The sequence below is a fragment of the Pseudopipra pipra genome, chromosome 3 (genome assembly GCF_036250125.1).
Source record: "Pseudopipra pipra isolate bDixPip1 chromosome 3, bDixPip1.hap1, whole genome shotgun sequence".
NCBI classification, from domain to species: Eukaryota; Metazoa; Chordata; class Aves; order Passeriformes; family Pipridae; genus Pseudopipra; species Pseudopipra pipra.
The window spans coordinates 55,746,459-55,766,054 of NC_087551.1; the positions used below are offsets into that span (position 1 = coordinate 55,746,459).

Below are 19,596 nucleotides of genomic sequence, written 5' to 3' on the forward strand. Positions count from 1 at the left end.
CTGTCAGTACTTTTGTACCTTGGAGTATCTCAAATTGCAATTGCTCCTTTGTCTGGAGAACTGATGCTGAGTTCTGCACTGGGATGAGTTATGTTACACCTCAACGGTGTCTATTCCATCGACTAGCTTTGAAGGCAACTTATGAACAACAGTTCAGGCATTGATGTGTACATAGAACACACCTGCCTTTGGTGAAATGAATCCCACTCTGAATAGCTTTAATATAGTCTTCTAATTAATATAACCATCAGATTTTAATGAATGACAAGATAAAAGTTTCTGAATTCTCCCAGTTGCAATAAAAAAACCCCCTCCAGTACTGTAAAGTAAAATGTTTCACTGTTACATTGACTACTTACAAGGAATACAGCTAAGAGCATTCGGGTTTTTTTAACTGCAATTGAAATAAATGTATCTATGACATACTTTTATTCTAATGAATAAAGTTACTGGGTTTGAGATGGCATGTGGATTAATTTATTTGTAGGCCTTATTTTAACGTCCTTTTTTTAACTTCCTTTATTTTTAGACCTACTAAAACACAATTTTAATTGTGTTGATCATACCACCCATGAATAGTTTGAAAAACACACAAAAAATAAAAGGCATTTTAGTTGCAAACTCAGATGCAATTTTTCCTGGTTTTTTGCTTTTTAATGGCTTATTAAGTATCACTTAGAAACACATTCTAAAACTACTAAAGGACACATTCTAATTTTATATGATTTTATGCCATAGTGACAAGAGTCCATCTGTATTCTTCTGGGTTTTTTTATTAAAGATATCCATCCTGTTTTTCTCAAAAGCAGGCCTAAAATTAATCCATTTTAAAATAGTTAAAATACTTTGGGGTGTATTTCAGAAGGCAACTGTGGGTCATGGGTATTTTCTTACCCTAGATTATCTGATGAATCTGGATACAGTGCCAATAAAAACGATAATATAGAGACAATACAATACTACAGAGTTCTGCGGATGCACAAGAGTCAAAGGTCACTTAAAATACTGATGGGAAAACAAACTCAAGTCTTCTGAGACACATTCTACAGTTCACCATGAAACAATATTTCCTTCTTAATTATCTTTTTTTGTTTTTTCAAAATAGATATGGTTTTGGTTTTCTGTTTTTCAGGTTGCAAACTCTTTATACTTTTTTTGGCATCTACCATGCAGGTACTATTTACAATTACCATTTGATGGGACCCCAAAAAGACAAAACCCAAATCTACCTGAGTACCTTTATTTTTCAGGTGTAAGTATTGTTATCCTTATTCGCTATTAAAATACAGAGAGCTTATGAGAACACAGATATGAAAAGAATAGTATATATCGAAACAAAAGTTCTCTGGCTACTGACCATCAGCCCAGAGTTTCCAACTGAATATAAAGTAGCCAGCTGGATATGATTACTAACCAACTCTTATAACGAAAAGAGAGTACTTGCAGTGTTACAGGCCAAATTCCCTTCTGATAGAAAAGAACCTGGCTCCCCTGAACATCAAGGACTTATATTAATGCATTTAAACATAACTTACGCCCTTTAAAAGGACATGCTACTTTCCTCTGATCATAAGCAGCTGGGATACGGTTTTCCACAGATTACTGAGAAAAGGTTTATCTTACATTTCACAGGAAATGTAAGTCGCAGTCAAATCACAGACTTTAACCCATCTTGGGCACTTCAACTATATTGTCACTCTGAACATAAGACTGTCTTTAGCGCCTACATTTGGTATCATCTTTTAATTCCTGTAACTCACAAAACACTGTGAAATGATTCCTACACTATAGGAAACTTTTAGCAGCTGGCTTTGACCTACCCTATCTGAAATTACTTCAAACACATTAATGTTTACCTGAAAAAGACCATTTTTATTGAAGAAAGTAAACTGAGCCCTGGATATAACTTCAAATTCATCTTGACTTAAATTCTTCAGTAAACTTGGTGGCAGAACAACAGAAGCAAAGGCACTTGTCTGATCCTTGTCAAAATCTATCTGTTAAATAAAACAAGAGAAGAACATGTTCAAACAAAAATCAAACCATCTGTTGTCCACAACTGGGTTCACACCTTTACACAAAGATATCTAAACATGGGTATAGAATCAATCAAAACTTATATGACCTGTGTCTATGTAAGAGTTGATGCAATAAACAGGGGTTTTTTTAAGGCTTAGTAGGTTTGCCACCTTTCCAGCATGAGATCAGCCTTCTGCTATAAAAACGTATTAGATAAAACCAACAAAGAAACAAACTCCTCCACAGCTATAATGATGATTTGGAAATAATGGATGGCAATAATGGCAGTCATAATCATTTTCAGTAACCTTCAAGATACTTTTTCTCATAGAAAATAATGCTGAGATTTAAAAAATATGCTCTGAATCCTGTATTAGTTGGATTGATCCACATATCTGAAATAATTTTCTTATGAGCTTTTATAGTTTCTCTACTACAAAAAGGAGATCTTAAAACAATTATTAGTGTCACCCATCTATATTTATTGTGCTATATAGCACAAAAAAAAGACACTTTCTGCCATCAATATAAATGTAATATATACTGGCAACGTGTCAGACATCTAAAAGCCCACTGTGGCCCAGGGATGTTACAAGTGAGTACGAAATAAGTGAGGATGCGACCTTGCATTTTATTAGCAATTCTATGACTGCACACTTTCCTACCATGACATACTCAAGGTGTGCCACCGTAGCCATCAAAGGAAAGGGAATAAGCCATCTCACTATGGCTCTATAGTAAAAGCATTTAAGAATTTTACTGTGAGATATGGAAACTCACACTTCTGACTTCCCCAGAGGCATCCTGATCATGTATTTATGCCTCTCACTATGAGACATTTGATTCTAAAAGCACCATTAGCTAATAGAAAGTTAAAAGTCATAGGTTACCGACAGATCATTCACTGGTTTACTGTGAATAACAGACACCGTGGTAAATCAGTCAGAAGTGGTTCATAGATATCTCCTGACAAGGATAGATGTAGTTGAAAAACAGGTTTTCAGAGGGTAATTCTGCTACAGTAAACAGAAAGTGTGTGTGATAAAGATGTCCCAGGCACTGTCTGCAAACAGAGTGGAAGAGACTTCTATAAAGAAGCATGGATATATTACAGGAACAATTTAATAATATGAATCACCAAAACCTAACTTAGTCAAAGGTTTGGTAAGAAACATAAAGACATAGGGGACTGAAATAGAATCTTTCCAAATTGCCATGGATAAATTTGCTTGATATCTACTTTAAAAAAAAAAAAAAGAAATAAAATCTGGAAACATTCTGACATACAGCTTGTTACTGTTCCCTGATGAGCCTAGGATAGGACATCACATTGCTGATGAAAAACATGCGCTTTCACAAGGGAATCTCCCTCCAGGAGGGATAGCAAGTATCTTTCCTGACAGGTATGGAAAATATAAACAGTGACCACAGCTCCTGAAGATTTTTCTAGCAGGAAGGATGCTAAGAATTCTCAGTCAGCTGTTTGAAATGTGAAAGCCTCAGAAGAAACTCATGTTTCAATAGGAACATTATAAATACTTTGACAGAGACTGGATTTTATGACTATTTCGGCAGTGCTGTAATAAATGATTCCAGGACGAGAAGATTCCTGGATGTCCTCAAGCCACAGATGGTAATTCTTGTTATACAAGCGAACATCCAAAACCTGGTTTTAGAATTTTTCCTTTCCTCTTTCCATAAATAAAGGATGAAATCTGGAGGAGAAACATTCCTTTGAAAACAAAGCTGAAAACAGCTATTGAGGAGCTTCATTAATATGAGAGCTAAACAAAAGTAGATTTACAATTATCAAAAATTTCTGATAAAATTGATTTAAAGAAATTTTAGCCAAATGTCTATGAATAGAAATATGTGAAAACTCAATTACATGAAATGTATTAATATCTATTTAAACAGCACCTGAATTTTGATCCTAAGTCTAGATACATGTAAAAGGCCTGAAGCCTACTATGTTACTACTACTTTTTAAAATTATTCTTAGTCTCTTAGACCTTTAAAGATTAGCCTTTAACTGTTCGCATAATGACAAGTATTGTTGAATTCAGTTTTGGTTCCTCTGGCCCAAATGACAGTAGATTTTTTTCTTTTTCTGTATAATATTTTCTGTGTGTTTCTCCAAGTAATGCTCACTGTACTTGAATGGTTAAACACCCAGGAAACTGAGATTACATTGTCACAGACTTACTATTTAACTGCAAAAAAACCCTGAAAACATTGTATTGCACTTTTGAAAGCATTCAGGTGCCATAAGATGCAGTTAGGCATATAGTGAAATTTAAAGTTTCAGCATCTCATCACTACAGATTTCCAAAGAACCTTTGGAAAATCCTATAGGTGCTCATGAGCATCTCAAATTCTATTTCAAGCTTTCAGATGTCTGATTTTTTCTATTTGGAGGGGAAAAAAAAGAGAAAAAATATTTTTGAGGTGACAATAAATACCTTTAATATACTAGCCTGTCTAGGTACTGTAGCACCGGAGACCTTCCTGCATTTTGAGTGATCTCTGTTTCTTTTTTTTTTATGTCTAGGCTGGCCAAGCTCCACATGAATGACTTGAACTACGTCAGACATTCCTAAATGGTACAAGCTTAACAACCTATGTGTGGACAACAGGATCAGTCGTAGGTCTCTTTCAGCAGTAAGTGTTAAAATTATACTGGAAGATTGAAGACCTATTGTATCTGAAGAAATCTGCATGTGGATACCTACATCTAGGAGTCTTATTCTAAAGCTGAAAGGCATCAATGGAATTGTTAGCTAGTGTACAATGGATAATACAACAGACTGCTGAAGATTATTTTCCTTTTTCACTAGTAAAAAAACTCACAAAACTAAAAAAGGGTCAAGTTGTTCTGGATTTATAAGCAAATCACTTTTTATCTGCATGGAATGTGAGTTTATCTGTGTTTCCTGTCATTCAAGGAAATACTACATTAATCTGTTTGGATGATTGCAGGAAAAAGGAAATAAAAAGTAAGGGGAGAATTGGGAGTTGTAACTGTTTTTACAGGAACCACAGTAAACACACTTGGAACAACACGCACATTTCATGTTCAAATACAACTGTTGTTCTGTACCTGGAAATCAGATGCATTATTCTGTGGACTGACACTGAAAGAACCACCTTTGAATGAAGTTGAGTTTATAGAAGACACTCCAAGTGCGAGATTTCGTGTTGAAATACTCATGGATGGTCCAGTGAAATGGATCTTTAAAGCCAAGGCATCAATAGTTTTTAGAGCCCTAAAAACAGAAGTTAAATTATTCTAAAACAAAAGCTTTTGACTGACAGAAACTATCTGACTGACAGAAACTATCACTGCTCCTGAAATAATTTTTCAACAATACTTATATCTATGCTGTGTCATGTGTCAGAAGACTTCTTTTTTTCCATTGAAATACTTCGTCTTAGTCATACACATTAATTTTAGTACAAGAAGAAATATTTGTGTATCTAATTTGGAAAATTCTTTTTGATGAAAATCAGAAAAGTTTGATTTTTGTGCTGCAATCATTTGCCTATTTATGGAAGGATGAATCCTTACAGCCTTGCAAGTTGCTCTCAAAAGCTTGTCTCAAATGAAGAAATACTTACTCTGAAGATGAGGCTGCCAATACACTATCTGAACTGGTTAGAATATTGGAAAAAATGGTCACCACAGTAGAACCCAGAGATTCATCAATTTCTTCATCATTAACAATTTTTTTGAGCTTCTGCACAACGTCATTTACTTTGTCTGAGGTTAGCTGCTGCCCTTCACCAGTGAGATTCAGAAGCTGATTGGCTATATCAGCTGCATTTTCTGTAAGCATACAGTCAAGTAAAAAAGAGAAAATAATGCATTACAGTCCTGAAGTAATACAGAAATACAAGTTTTTATTCACATTGTTGAAATCTAGAGAATGTTCCAGGGTGCTGGGAATGATCATAGGATTTTATAATTTTGTCAAATTTATAATTTTATGAAAAAAGTATATAGAACCTGCTGATTACATACAGTCCTCATTGGCTGCGTTTTTCTTTTCTTTATTTTGATTTGAGTTTGTAAATCAGAACTATTATTGAAAGAGCTGATTGAAACAAAAAGTAAGGAATAAAAAGTCTATTTTTTCTCTTTTTTTTCTCCTTATGTTATCCTTTTTTTTTTTCCCCACTGGGAAAAAGAGGTTCACTCTTTCACTATTACTGAAAGAGTATTCACTCTTTTAAGCTTTGTGAAGAAAGACTGACCCCATTGCAAATGTTTCAGTTCTTTCAGAGGATGGTTCTCTTACTCATCAGAGGGCTGGCAAGTATGACACACAAGCAAATTTCATGAGAAGAATCTTCCTGGTAAGGAAAGTTTTATAGTGTGTCCAATGGCAAAACACTAGTGTAAATCACATGTTAAACTGTAACTTCAATGCCACCTGGACAAAAACTAATGTGAATGCTAACCTTTTACAATATCAAAATATTTGAGATTTATTGGAATTCACAAATAAGATTTTGAAATATCAGCCTTCTTCAGTCTGCAACTGGCTGTGGGTTTTTAATGCTGTTTTTTTATAATACAGCTTTTGGTACATTTACTTTAGAATGTTTACTTTACATGACATGATGTTTTCCTATAGTCTGACTGCAAGTACTCAATCAACTACGTTATGAAGCCAGGCTCCCTAGGACACCTCTATCAATGAAGAAAGAAAAAGAGGCTTCTTCAAGAAAGCAATCAGAACAGGAGCTTACTTGTAGGTGCTCTGAAATACACACAAGAGTATAATTCTCTTGACTAGCTCTGACAATAAAAAAAAAAGGGCCATAAAATTGTTGTCTTGTTATTTTATTACTCCTTTATGGCCAGAGTGACATCAAGGGGTATTTTACAAACTGAGAATAAATCTGAATATGTCTGATTGTAAGTCCAGTGAAGAGAGTGGGTGTCTTTCCCCTGGCAGCTATAGGCATTGGAAACATTTAAAAATTTGTCCTAACTTGAATATCAAATAGAGGCAAGATACCACCTTCATCTACTCCTGTTTGAATTGCCTGAAGAGTTTGATTTATTTCAGTAATTCGTATTCAGAGCTTTTAATGGGTGAGCTGAATTGAACCCGGCACCCTTCCTCAGAGTTTAATTATTTACTCTGATTATTTAGAAAGATTTTCAAACAACTTAGCATAAAGAAGAAAGATATTCTTCCTTAATGTAACTTCCTTATAGGAAGCAGTAATCAAAGTCTACCACACTATTCCTTTAGCCAAAGACCAACATCAATATACCCACCTGTGCAATTTCTAAGATCAGGTTGACCCCAGTATGATGTATAATTCTGCAGACCCAAATAGCTAAAGAGGAAAATGACAAAATTCACATGAAATATAGTAACAAAATTACATACATATTTCATAATTCTTATGCAGGTGTCACAGTGGTCCACTCTTCTCAATTCACAACATTGCTAGCAACATGGCCCCTAGTGAAATGCAATATGAATACTTGAGAGTGGTATAGAATCAAATGTGATCGATTAAGTGACAGCGCAAACAGAAACCCTAGTTCTTTTGAACAAATTACCAGCTGATTCCTATACTGACTTGACAAACTGCTTCAATGGAAATTCTTGCCTTTTATTTCAGGAAATACCCAAATGCTAACACAAACTATTATGCCCCTATTATGGCCACTCAGGTGCTGTTCCTATAATTTATCCTTGATGTAAATGGCTTTGATTAAGTCAGTTGCAAGTCATAATACCTCTCAGAAGAACATGCAGAGGAGCTATGTGAAGATATAAATTATGCCATCCAGGAAAACTAGGGCAAGTCACTTTCAGATCTAGATCCAAAGTAAGGGGCAGATAAAAAGATTCCCTTTTTTTTTTTTTTTTTTTTTTTTAAAGCCTTACCATAGCAAAATACAGAATCACAGAATGGGTCAGGTTGGAAGGGACCACAGCAGATCATATGGTCCAACCTCCCTGCTCAAGCAGGGTCATCCTGGAGCACATGGCACAAAATTGCATCCAGATGGTTCTTGAATATCTCCAGTGAGGAAGACTCCACAACCTCTCTGGGCAATCTGTTCCAGCGCTTGGTCACCCTCACAGTAAGGATGTTCTCCCTCATACTCTGGTGGAATTTTCCGTGCATCAGTTTCTGTTTGTTCCCTCTTGTCCTATTGCTTGGGACCACCAAGAAGAGCCTGGTTCCATCCTCTTGACATCCTCCCTTCAGATACTTAAGAGACACTGATGAGATCCCCTTTTAGTCACCTCTTCTCGAGGCTGAAAAGGCCCAGCTCCCTCAGCCTTTCCTAGTAACAGAGATGTATGAGTCCCTTAATCATCTTTGTCACCCTGTAACAATGGCTCCAAAATTAAACACACTTTTTCCTCAATTTTCTTTAACGACAATCATGTTGTCATAGCATGGCAAAGGCAGGATGGTGAAAGGGAAAAACTTACCCTTTCACTAAGCACATGATAAAATAACATTATTCCTCAGCTGATCACATTTAATATAACAGCACACTAGCAGGTAACCTTCTACTGTGGGATGCACAGGACTAAAAGAAACCGTTAGAAGAGCTTTCTCTTCTTTTGAAACACATCCCACCAATGCTCCATACTGGTAAAAGCTAGTGGAGTCAGAGGGAAGGAAAGCACAGCACAGGGCAGAACACAGTAATTTTTTTTAGGAGAAGTGCTGTACACAGACAATCAATGGTATTGTGTAGACCACAAATAAACAATAAAGATAAGCAATACTGGGACAGCAAAGGCCAGAAACCTTAATTTTTAATGATTCGGAAGTTCTGACATAAAAACAGTTTGACTTCTGTACTACTCGCTCTACAACAAAAGTTGGTCAATCAGGATCAGTTCTTGTACAAGATTAAGAGGCTGAGGAAGTGAGTTATTTAAATATAATGCAGGTTGCTTTCCTGTTTGGCACAGAACCTCAAAGCTGATTCATATCCATGTTGCCATACTGTTTTCAAGAAGTAAGAGATGTGGTCTTCTCAAAACATGTTCCAGATGCAATGTGGGCAGATAAGACTAATATATTGCCTTTAATGGTAATCATCCTAAATACTGAGCAAATTAATTAATATTGCATCATCATAACCATATTTAAGGCACTCGAAAAAGATCAAAGCCATAGTGTTTTGGTCATACATCAATGGAGGTAATAATATTCCCATTTTACAAATGGGAAATAGAGATACAAAGTCTTTTGTAGATGTTTGCAAAGAAAGCCTACATTAGGGAAAATATGTCCTAAACCTTAAAAACACAAGTTCAAATCTTTAAGCATAAGATTATTTCCACCTTCAGTTATGATTAACTACTGGCAAAATGTTTGTTTCACAATTTCTTTTACTTTCCCCTGATGAGATGAGATGTTCTGGACTAACCAAATACACATCTCAAATTCATAGAATTTTATTCTGTTTCTTACACATGGGAGATGGTAGTAGTGGAGTGGTAGCATATGTGAAACATTGGTTTCAGTAACATAAACATCATGGCCAAGTACAAGGTCCTGAATGTGGGCAGGGCAATCTCAAGCACAAATACAGGCTGGGAGGAGAATGGATTGAGAGTAACCTCGAGGAGAAGGATTTGGGGATGTTGGTTGAAGAAAAGCTTAATGTGAACAGTCAACACAAGCTTGCAGCCTAGAAATCCAACTGTATACTGGGCTGCATCAAAAGCAGTGTGGCCAGCAGGTCAAGGGAGGTGATTCTGCCCCTTTGCTCTCATGAGACCTCGACTGGAGTGCTGCATCCAGCTCTGGGGCCCCCAACATAAGAAGAATGTAGATCTCTTGGAGCAAGTCCAGAGTAGGGCCACAGAGATGATCAAAGGGCTGGAACACCTCTCCTATAAAGACAGGCTGAGAGATTTGGGGTTGTTCTGCCTGGAGAAGTGAAGGCTCTGAGGACACCTTATAGAAGCCTCCAGCACCTACAGGGGGCTACAAGAGATCTGCACAGGAACTTTTTACAAGGGCATGTAGTGATAGAACAGTGGTGAATGGTTTCAAACTGAGAGAGATTAGGTTTCAGATATTAGGAAGAAGTGTTTTACTTTGAGGGTGGCGAGATGCTAGAACAGGTTACCTGGAGAGGCTGTGGATGCCCCATCCCTGGCAGTATTCAAGATCAGGCTGGAAAAGGCTCTGAATAACTTGGACTATTGAAAGGTGTCCCTGCCCATGGCAGGGGGGTTGGAATCAAATGACCTTGGAAGGTCCCTTCCAACCCAAAACATTCTATGATTCTATGACTTGAATAAAGCAGTTTCATTCTGTAAGAAGATGCTATTTTTATAATCACTTTGAACATGTATTAATTTTGGGCCTCAATATGCCCTACAGAAGTGGTAGATGAGCCTTTTTTTCTTATCAATCAAGTACATACTGCATGCACAAAATCTCTCACAGTATAGAAATCGTCTTCCTGAAACACAATACCAGCCAATGGCAACCATTATAGAGAATTTAGATTAACAACATAACCAGAAAGTTGCATCTGAAGCAACTCAGCTTCTCAGACATTTGAACACCTACCAGGTTCTTGATGCAGTCTGAACTGAGCTCCCATGGCAAAACGTGAAGTTGGTCACAGTAGGTCTGGTATCTGGCCAAAAATAGTTTGGAGGGTTTTCTTCAGCTAAACATTTTTCTGTAAAAAAGAGTGTTAATATCATTGTTAACAGTAAATTTCACCACCTAACCATCTTGCATTTCTTGTCCTCAGCACATCAAACAGTCTACAGTACAAAAACTGTCTTCAAATTAAACTCTTGGTTGTTTGCTATAGAGTGTCAATAGATACTGCTGTTGCTCAAGGGAAAGGGCTGAACATGCATGCTGCATCCATTTGCATTCCAACAGCCTCCATCTCCTCCCTCCCAAAAGAAAAGTAATCTTTGACTGGCAGTAGTTGAATGGGAAAAAGATGACAGCTAAAAAGAGACAGATTAAGGGCAGCAGCTGGCAGGAGCACAAACAGCATTGACAAGTGGGGACGAGAGGCCTTGGAGGTCCAAAATAGAGGTCATTTTAGCTCTGGCTGTAAAACATACTTCTTTATCCTCAAACTACCAGAGGAGCTGTCAGGAACTGTCCCAGCCTCTGAACCAGACAGCAAAACACTGACTAAAGCAACCTGGACAACTGTGTTTGTGTTAAAATGATATCTTGACCATGGCTTTCTGAGATTAGTGGAACAATGAAGCTTATAGGGACAATTTAAAATCTCCAACAGTCATATCATTTGGAAATGTGTGATTATTTTAACACAGAAGATGCTTATTTATAGACAAGCAAACAAAATTTGTTGTATAGCAAAGCCAAACACTACTTACCCACTGGATCAACATCCACAGTATGAAGTTGATATCCTTCTTCTATGGTTCGATTATTACTTATGAGCTTCTGTCGGATGTCTTCCTCTTCTAAATTGATGTTGTTGGTAGAATTATAAACCAGAAGAGCCAAAACACCAAAACTGCAAGGAAAATTATCCAAGTGTTTCAGCAGAGGCCAAATGTGTGGAAATAAAAATATCTGATTTTCTGAGTACAGAACAGTGTCACCAACACAATGCTGCACATTATCTGTAAATTATTTTTATATATAAGGCCACAACAAGAAAATATGGTTGGGAAATTTCATCTTCTAGTTACCATTAAAGAAGCATCTCATTAAAAGAGCTAAGAAATGTTTTCAGAAGAATTAGAATATTTTAAAAGATATTAAAAGATGAAACCATAGACTTGTGAGTTCTAAATGGGTCCTAATTAATTTTAAAAATCTGGTTGCTGATGGCTTAGAAATTTAAGAGCTGATTCATGCCACCCCCAGAGGATCTACCTCTACATTGACTACAAAGGAAGACTAGAAGATTAACAAAGAACAGATGCCTAACACTTAAATCTCTGGATTCTAATGGAATGAAAAACACCATGACACACTTCTGAAGCTTTTAGATGTAATTACGAAAGTCAAGTTGCTCAGATGAGTAATTCAAGTCTGAGCACTAATAGCTGTTTTGTACTGTGGCCCACTGCTACTTTCTTGGGCATAAGAAGTAGTTCAAAGTGCCCAAGTCTCTTTCCTGTGAGAGAAATAAAACAGTCCCCACCCTTGTCCAAAAACATAGCTTTTCTGAAAGGGAAACCATGAACAGCCAAGCAGTTCTAGCAGGACAAAGGAAATAAGCTCACAGTGGAAAGCCCAGAAATTTCCTCCTGGGACACAAAGAAACACATGTTGGAGACAAGAATATGTTGGTACCCAAGAGCATTGGTTGGCTCTGGCTAGTAGGACATGACGCCACTAAAGTATGGAACACTGGATCTCCATGCAAGCCAAAATGTGGAAAAAAGGAAAAAGCAAACCTGCTTTAGGCTGTCTTCATCTTAGCCTTGCCCTTGGATACCCATCAGCCTGAATAAAGACAGACCTTTGCAGTGTGAGCCATTCCTGGCAGGCTGGGAAGCAGCAGCACTGCCAGCACACATACTGTGAGCACGGCACAAACTAATCAGAGCTGCCTTCACCTGCAGCCCCCTGTGCAAGAAAGCAACAGTCAGCTAAAGGGTCTTGTGGTCTACAGAAAGAAGCACAAAAAAACTACAGGGGTGCTGAAGAGGGCTAGTAGGGTTTTCAGGTACTGCTTTCTATGACAGACAAGGACTTCAACTCAAAAAAAATCCTCCAGAAAGACATCCCCATGATGACAGCTCAGAATTGTACTTTCCAGAGATGCCTAATCTGGTACAGTATAAAACTACATCTTAGTGTACAGGTATTGCTCTAAGATGGCAGATTTAACCCTCTTTCTGTCAGGCATCATTCTGAAAACTGAGTAACTCCATCCAATAATTCTGAAGTACTCTCTCATAAGTGAAATGGCATTAAAACAATTGGCATTAGAAAACAACCTCAGTCTAGGAAAAAAAGAAAAACCAACAAAAAGGAAAAGCGAAGTCCAAACCTCATACAGAAATCACAAATGTGAACTAAATACTCCACACATTTAACTTCTGCAGATGTAAATAAATAAGTAAATAAATATACACAGTCCCTGGTTGTTTATTTTCTTTTATTGTTGTTGAACACCAGCACACTTTTCTTTTTTCTTGCCATATTTACTGTTTTACTGGTAACATGTTACTGGAGACGAAAGATAAAAATGTCACCACCTGCTGGCTTGGCTTGCCTTTTTCCCAGTGGATGTATTTTAGCAGAGAAATGACAACTATCCCTGGCCAGGTTGCTCCTGCCCTGCTCCCAGATATACCAAGCTCCTCCTAACATTCCATTCGTCTCTGTGGAGTGTTTAACATAAACAGCAAATAGCCTCAGTAGGGTAGATAAGCATTAGTAGGCTTTTGCTGTATACCTCGGATATATTACAAAGCCAAGTTTATTATGGCATTTATTTTTAGAAGAAGCATGGAAATTGCCTAAGCGACTGCCAATTCCTTCAGCCCTTCAGTACTTCAGCCTGAGTCTCCTGGCACTTAACCATTTTTCCTAAAAGATCCTGGCTTCACTCGTCTATTCCCTTTACTTCAGAAGAGGAAAACTTAATATATTTGATGCCACTCCCTACCTCAGCACTCTGGCTGCAAAAGAGTTCTGAACAGTCACTGCTACTGTTAAGCTGCCTGTTTCAGGACTCCCAACTAACCAAAATTATATTTACTACCCATAACTGTGCAGAGGGATAATAGTAACAAAATAGAATGTATAATGATAGATGAGGTAGAACTTGTTGCAGTTATCTTGAAAAATTATAGAGGAAGGTATTGATAATGAAGCACTGATAAAAATAATCTCTTAAGCCAATCTGTTACTTGTTTTCTGAGAAAATCCTAGATCACAAGTCATGTATACTATATAATAAGAGCCTCCTCCATAATATGACAAAAAAAAGTCTATTAACTTTTCAGAATGACTCATGCTAGCTTCCCAAAGTAAATAAATATCTTTTAACTTGACAGCTGACGCAATATGAAGCTGAGTGCTTCCTTCCACTTTTGTCACACTCAGATCGCAGAAAGAAAACATTTTAATGGTGAAGAACAAATTCTCAATTTGGGAAACAGTAGCCCTACAACTCTGCCATGCTCTGCTGGGGTCACTGGATTTGCTATTTATTGTGTGCCATATAAAAGCAGATAGATTCTCACAGCAGTAATCAATTACAAATTACACATAATCTACAGTAACCTGTACTTCCAGCATTACAGCTATTGATATTAAAAAAAATGGACTGTGGTGTATGTAAACACAATGAAGATAAGTATGTTTCTCTTTTCTTTGATTGAAATGGTGACAGCTGGAGCAAGCAGGAAAGCAGGGGAAGACCAGTGTTTCTCCCACTTTGTCCTGGTCTGTTGAGCTAAGCTGGCTCAGAGAGAGGAATTTGCTAAGCTGCACCCTCATCAGAGGCACAGGAGGCGGTGGTGGAGCCTGCACTGCCATGGCTTGTACCACAAAGCCAGCTTTATTCTCTGGCAGCGTGACTCAGAGCTATTCCAGGACAGTGTGCCTACACACGGGCTGTGGTCTCACTGCTTCACGATGCAAGGAGCCTGAAGGAAGGATTAAGAAACCATGTGAACCATGCAGCACAGACTGTCTTGTACCTGAAGAGACGTGGTTGATAATTAGCAATGCACATTTCTCCTTTCTGTTGTACTAGACAGGCTGAACCAATACTGAATTACCGTTGTTGTCAAACTGTTTCACAAATCGCTATTAATTTCTTTCATAGTTAATGTTACTTGATTTAAACAATATAAAGAATCATTTTTAAAGAAGCTAAATACTCAGGGAATCTAAATTTCCACTCAACGTCACTGGGAATGTCATTGCTAACTACTGTGGTGTATTTTAAAAAGCTTTAAGATGTCAACATTAAATTCTTTATCAATCTTGCTGTTATGTTGGCTCTGAAGACAAGCAGCGATGGGTAGCTATAACTCAAGACTGGCAGCACAAGTAGGCCCACAGAGTCACCTGTGAACAGTACTAAGTTCTTCACATTAACAAGACAGACAAAAAAAGAGCTGACTACTGCATAAGTCACTCAGTGAAGATGCAACACAAAGAGCAGACAAAATGTTAGAAAACACACAGAATGAGACCGAAATAACTAAAAAAAGTAGAGGGAAACTAAAAGCATTCCACAAAAGCATCTGAGTTGTGGATAAATTTTTACTTGAGGTGATTTTGATTGCAATACTACTAACATGTTCAGAACAGAGAGCAAAAAACTATGATTCAGCATAACACAGACATTCAAAGTAATGCCAAGGATAAAGAGTTTCCTTCCTCAGGAGAAGGTGATGTTATAATAAAATATAAAATCTGAGACTTCAAGACACAAAACTAAAAATTGCAGCTACTTTTTGGACTATTAAAAATAAAAGTATCCTAAGCCTTCCTTTTTAAGTTAATGACGGTTGTAGCAGAACAGTGTTGCAAGCACCATAGTCATGCATCTGTGCTTGTCCTTGTGTCTCTGGGCCTTGCTGCTCCTTGCAGATCTGGTGTAGGAATACAATCAACTATGGTTTTTCAACAGAAGGCACTTATAATAAGTGATAACTTGGTATGAAGGCTATTCATTATTACAGAATGTTGCAAAGAGCCAAAACAGAAAGGGCTGGAATCCCTCGCATTTAACATCTGGTCTTTGCTGAAATGAGTTTTTGGTTACCCTTGAACTGTGTTCTGAAACAACGAAGAAAACCCCCGTTCCCCATTCCTCATTCCCCAATGCACTACTTTTCTAAAAACAGCATCTAACAATGTCAGACCTACATTAAAACTAGTTAAAGCCAGTGGAAAGATAAAGGAAGTAACTGGAAGCTGGACCAAGAGCAAGAAGCTTCAGTAAGAGATTAAGAAGAGATCATCCTTCAGTCACTTGAAAGGAATTCCCAACCTCCTCTGTCTGTGATGAAGGCTTTCTTTACAGGTCATGGACACAAGATCCCAGCAAGCCACTGTGGAGAAACCTGAGGACTTCTGCTTGGCGTTTTGTTGGTTGGTTTTTCAAACAGAATATTATACGTAATATACACATTGTGTGGCATTTTAAAACGTTTCTCAGCCCTAGTAAAGGCTGTCCATTACTGCCTTCAGCAATGGAGGCACTGCAGTTGAAGTTGCACAGAGTAGAGGTGGGCCAGGTCTAAGTTGTTCCTAAAACCTCACCAGTAGAAACCAGGAAAACTTTTGAAACAGGAGCAGGCATCACAGATACATTCACTTATAACAAGAATAGCATAATTATTTTATAACAAATAATTTGAAGTAATCTACAAAGAATGTAAAAAGCCTAACACTTCACTTAGGTCTAGAAAAACAAAATTATGCTGCTCTGATGTTCGTAACTTCTGCCTAAATCTAATTAATGTAAATTCTATCCAAATGCATTAAACTTTACATTAAGCAAAACAACACCCAAAACCATGGCATGCAGGATCCTGAATGTGCCTCACTGACACTGGTGGCAAAACTCCCACAAACTTTAAAAAGCAGGACTAGGCCTGGGCAGTTCTGATTTTTTCCTTTCCTTTCTATTTTCATTCCTAAGAGAAAAGATTTCTGTTTAGGTTTAATAGTCTTTGCACCACAGCTACCACTGTGGTTTTTAATTTGGATGAGACATTTAACAGTACTAACATCAATGTTGTTTCCCATAGTAGAAGCAATTGAACATTGGAAATAGGCCAAAATTATGAAATCAAGCAGTGGAAGCTGGAAAAAGCATAAACTTACTTGTATGTTAAGTAGAGAAAAGTTTATAAATTAATTGGGGCCTGAATCCTCAAAATTCCTTGGAAAATAAAAGAAGAAATGAGAAGCAGGGGAGCTGAGCTGTTTGTTAAAGACCAATTCCCCTACTGTGAGGCAACACTATATAGTCATCTGACAAAACCCAGGATCAGTAGGGCCCTTCTGAGAAAAGGCAGCGGCAGCAGTCACAGGAAGCTTTGACAAGGCTGCAGAGTCATAAAAGGCAAAGAATTAATGAAAGAAACAAACACATTTATAGTTTATCTACACAAAATCCATAAATTGGTTTCACTTTCAAAGGTTTGTGCAAGAGCAATGGGGAACAAAGAAAGAGCTATGTCCACAGGCCATGCTGATTTCCTGTCTATTTTGAACAGCTGGCCTCTCATTAAGAGACGGTAACAGTATGACCAGAGGTAAAAATTAAACACAGACACAAAGTCAAATATAGCTATGATAAAATTCTGTCTAATAAAGTAGTTAATAATCTACCGAAGTATTAACTTGATATATACTTCTGTCATCCAGGGATGTCACAGTATTAAAGGTGCTGATGATAATATGCACATTTAGACTTGGAACTATCTCTCATCACCAGGTACACGAACACCTAATAAGCACAGTGTACTTTGGATTTCTGCAGCTCATTGAACACAACAGTGAAAGAGAAACAATCCAATTAAATAATTTTCTTTTGTTTTGCTGTTGTCCAGAATGCGGTACAGTTTAAAATATTTTTTTGGAAAACACCTATTTTTAACATGACAAAAAAAGCCAGCTTCCTACCTCCCACTTCCAGCTTCTGTTTCTTCTCTGAATCATTCTCTCTAACCATTCTCTCTCTTTCCCATGCAAGAAGACTAGGTGAGGAGACTGACAACTGAAGTTCCTCGATAAGGTAGCAGTGTGGTGAATTAAGGTGAAGCAAAGCAAAACGCATAGAAAAGGCTGAGGAAGGTTGCTTTTTAAGGTTTTATTTTACTGCTGTATAAAATACTAATCCAAAAGAAAAGGAAAACAAACATACGTGATCTGAATTATAAGAACATGAATTCATGTAAAGAGAGGAAAAACCTTCTCAGAGAGCAATTTTTAAGAATTATGATAGCATCTCAGAAATAAGGCTATGATCTTGTGGAAAATTAAGAAAAGGGAAATAAGTTTTAGTGAGTTAGAGTTAAGATTAATAGGTTAACTGCTGTAAAAGATAAAGATAAGGCCATGATAGTTACTGCTTAGGTCTTAAATTTTAACTGTGGAGTGAATTTCTGTTCAGATGAACACGAAGGTAAATAGAATAGGAAGTACTTAAAAACAAAGTAGAATGTCTTGAGACTGCAACAGTCTTGTTCTTGGCTATACAAAATGGAGAAATAAGAAAATAGTTGGACAACTATTCACAGAAATAAATTATAGGGATATTTAATAGTAACTGCATGAAATCACATTATGAGCAAGTTCCATATGACAGCCATAACATTTCAGTGGATCATCTGGGCAGTGAGAAATTACCATTACTTCCATCAGGTATTAGGAACTTCTAACCTTTAACTTAATTTTTTATACTCTGAAATTTTACCCTAGTGTCTTGTAGGATTTCCTAAGAATCCTATCCAGGAAAAATCCAAGAAAGTGGAAAACCTAACAAAGAATCTTGAAAGCAATGAATGGGAAGCAGTAGGAAAAAAGAGTTTGCTTTCCGGATCTTCAGAAGTTCAACTTCCTCGCAAAATCTAGAAACCTCAAAGAACTGCCAGTCTGGTTACTAAGCTGATCATTCTTTTTTTTCATAAGGGAAGGATGTACAAGCATAGATGTATGCTCAGAAGAACTAAGACCTAAAGCTGTTTCAACCAACTTTTCTCAGATGTTTCTTCTGTAAGAGGTAAATGATGCATAAAAATGTATGCAAGACATGAAAGATATACAAAAAAGGACAAAAAATTACTGTGTATATATATTCCTACATACGTATATGTGTAATAGGTGTAAATTTTGTTAGTCATCTATCATGTAGCTCACCTAAATTTTTAATTATCCCTGTGTTACCACAACAGGGTAGGCTGGGCTGGATTTTGACTTCTTTTTTTCATTTAGTTTTTTAAGTTTTTATAGTAACACTCCTGATTATTTGGAGAACATTAACATTTCGTGTGACAAGATTAACACTTATACTAAATTATTCAGAATGATGACAAAATGCTATTTGACCTTGACAGAAAGTGCACTAGAGCCTTTTCACTAGACCAGGCCACCCCTGACAAACTTTATGACATATTATGAACATGTAATTCTATTGCCTCTGAGATTACATATGATGATCAAAATAAATAGAAATGGGGTTACTTCCCCATAAGAGTAATACATTATGAGAAGTAATTTAGTGGCACTGTATGTCAAAAAGGGAGGAAAAGGAAATGGAAAGGGAAATTACTAGAATAATTTCTCCCTCTTCACCTTTTTTTAGTAGACCAAGAAGAAGAAAGTGGGAAGTGGGAAGACAAGACAAGAAGAAATCAGGTGTGCAGCCAGGCTGCCAGCCTCGTAAAAGATGCAGGAATAAGGATGGGGAAAGCTTAACATTCCTCAGCCATCCCAGATTGTTGGTATGACCTGAGGCATGGCCTCCACTTGAAAGGCACTGCTGGCATAACCATATCATTTAGAAGTGGGAAAAAAAATCCTACCCACATCACTACACCCTACTGCAAATGTAGGTCAAGCAGCAAAATAGCCCATTCA

General features: G+C 37.2%; 1 protein-coding gene across 6 annotated transcripts in view; it reads right to left on the reverse strand.

Annotated features, from left to right (window-relative positions):
- ADGRG6 (adhesion G protein-coupled receptor G6) overlaps positions 1–19,596 on the reverse strand; it is a 105,964-nt gene that overhangs the window by 22,851 nt on the left and 63,517 nt on the right. For all 6 annotated transcript variants that reach the window (XM_064649298.1, XM_064649297.1, XM_064649296.1 and 3 more), the window contains 6 exons: positions 11,400–11,542; positions 10,600–10,714; positions 7,310–7,371; positions 5,638–5,845; positions 5,120–5,285; positions 1,857–1,997 (listed from right to left, as the gene is read on the reverse strand). In XM_064649298.1, coding sequence (XP_064505368.1) covers positions 1,857–1,997; positions 5,120–5,285; positions 5,638–5,845; positions 7,310–7,371; positions 10,600–10,714; positions 11,400–11,542 — 835 coding nt within the window. The remainder of the gene's footprint in view (positions 1–1,856; positions 1,998–5,119; positions 5,286–5,637; positions 5,846–7,309; positions 7,372–10,599; positions 10,715–11,399; positions 11,543–19,596) is intronic.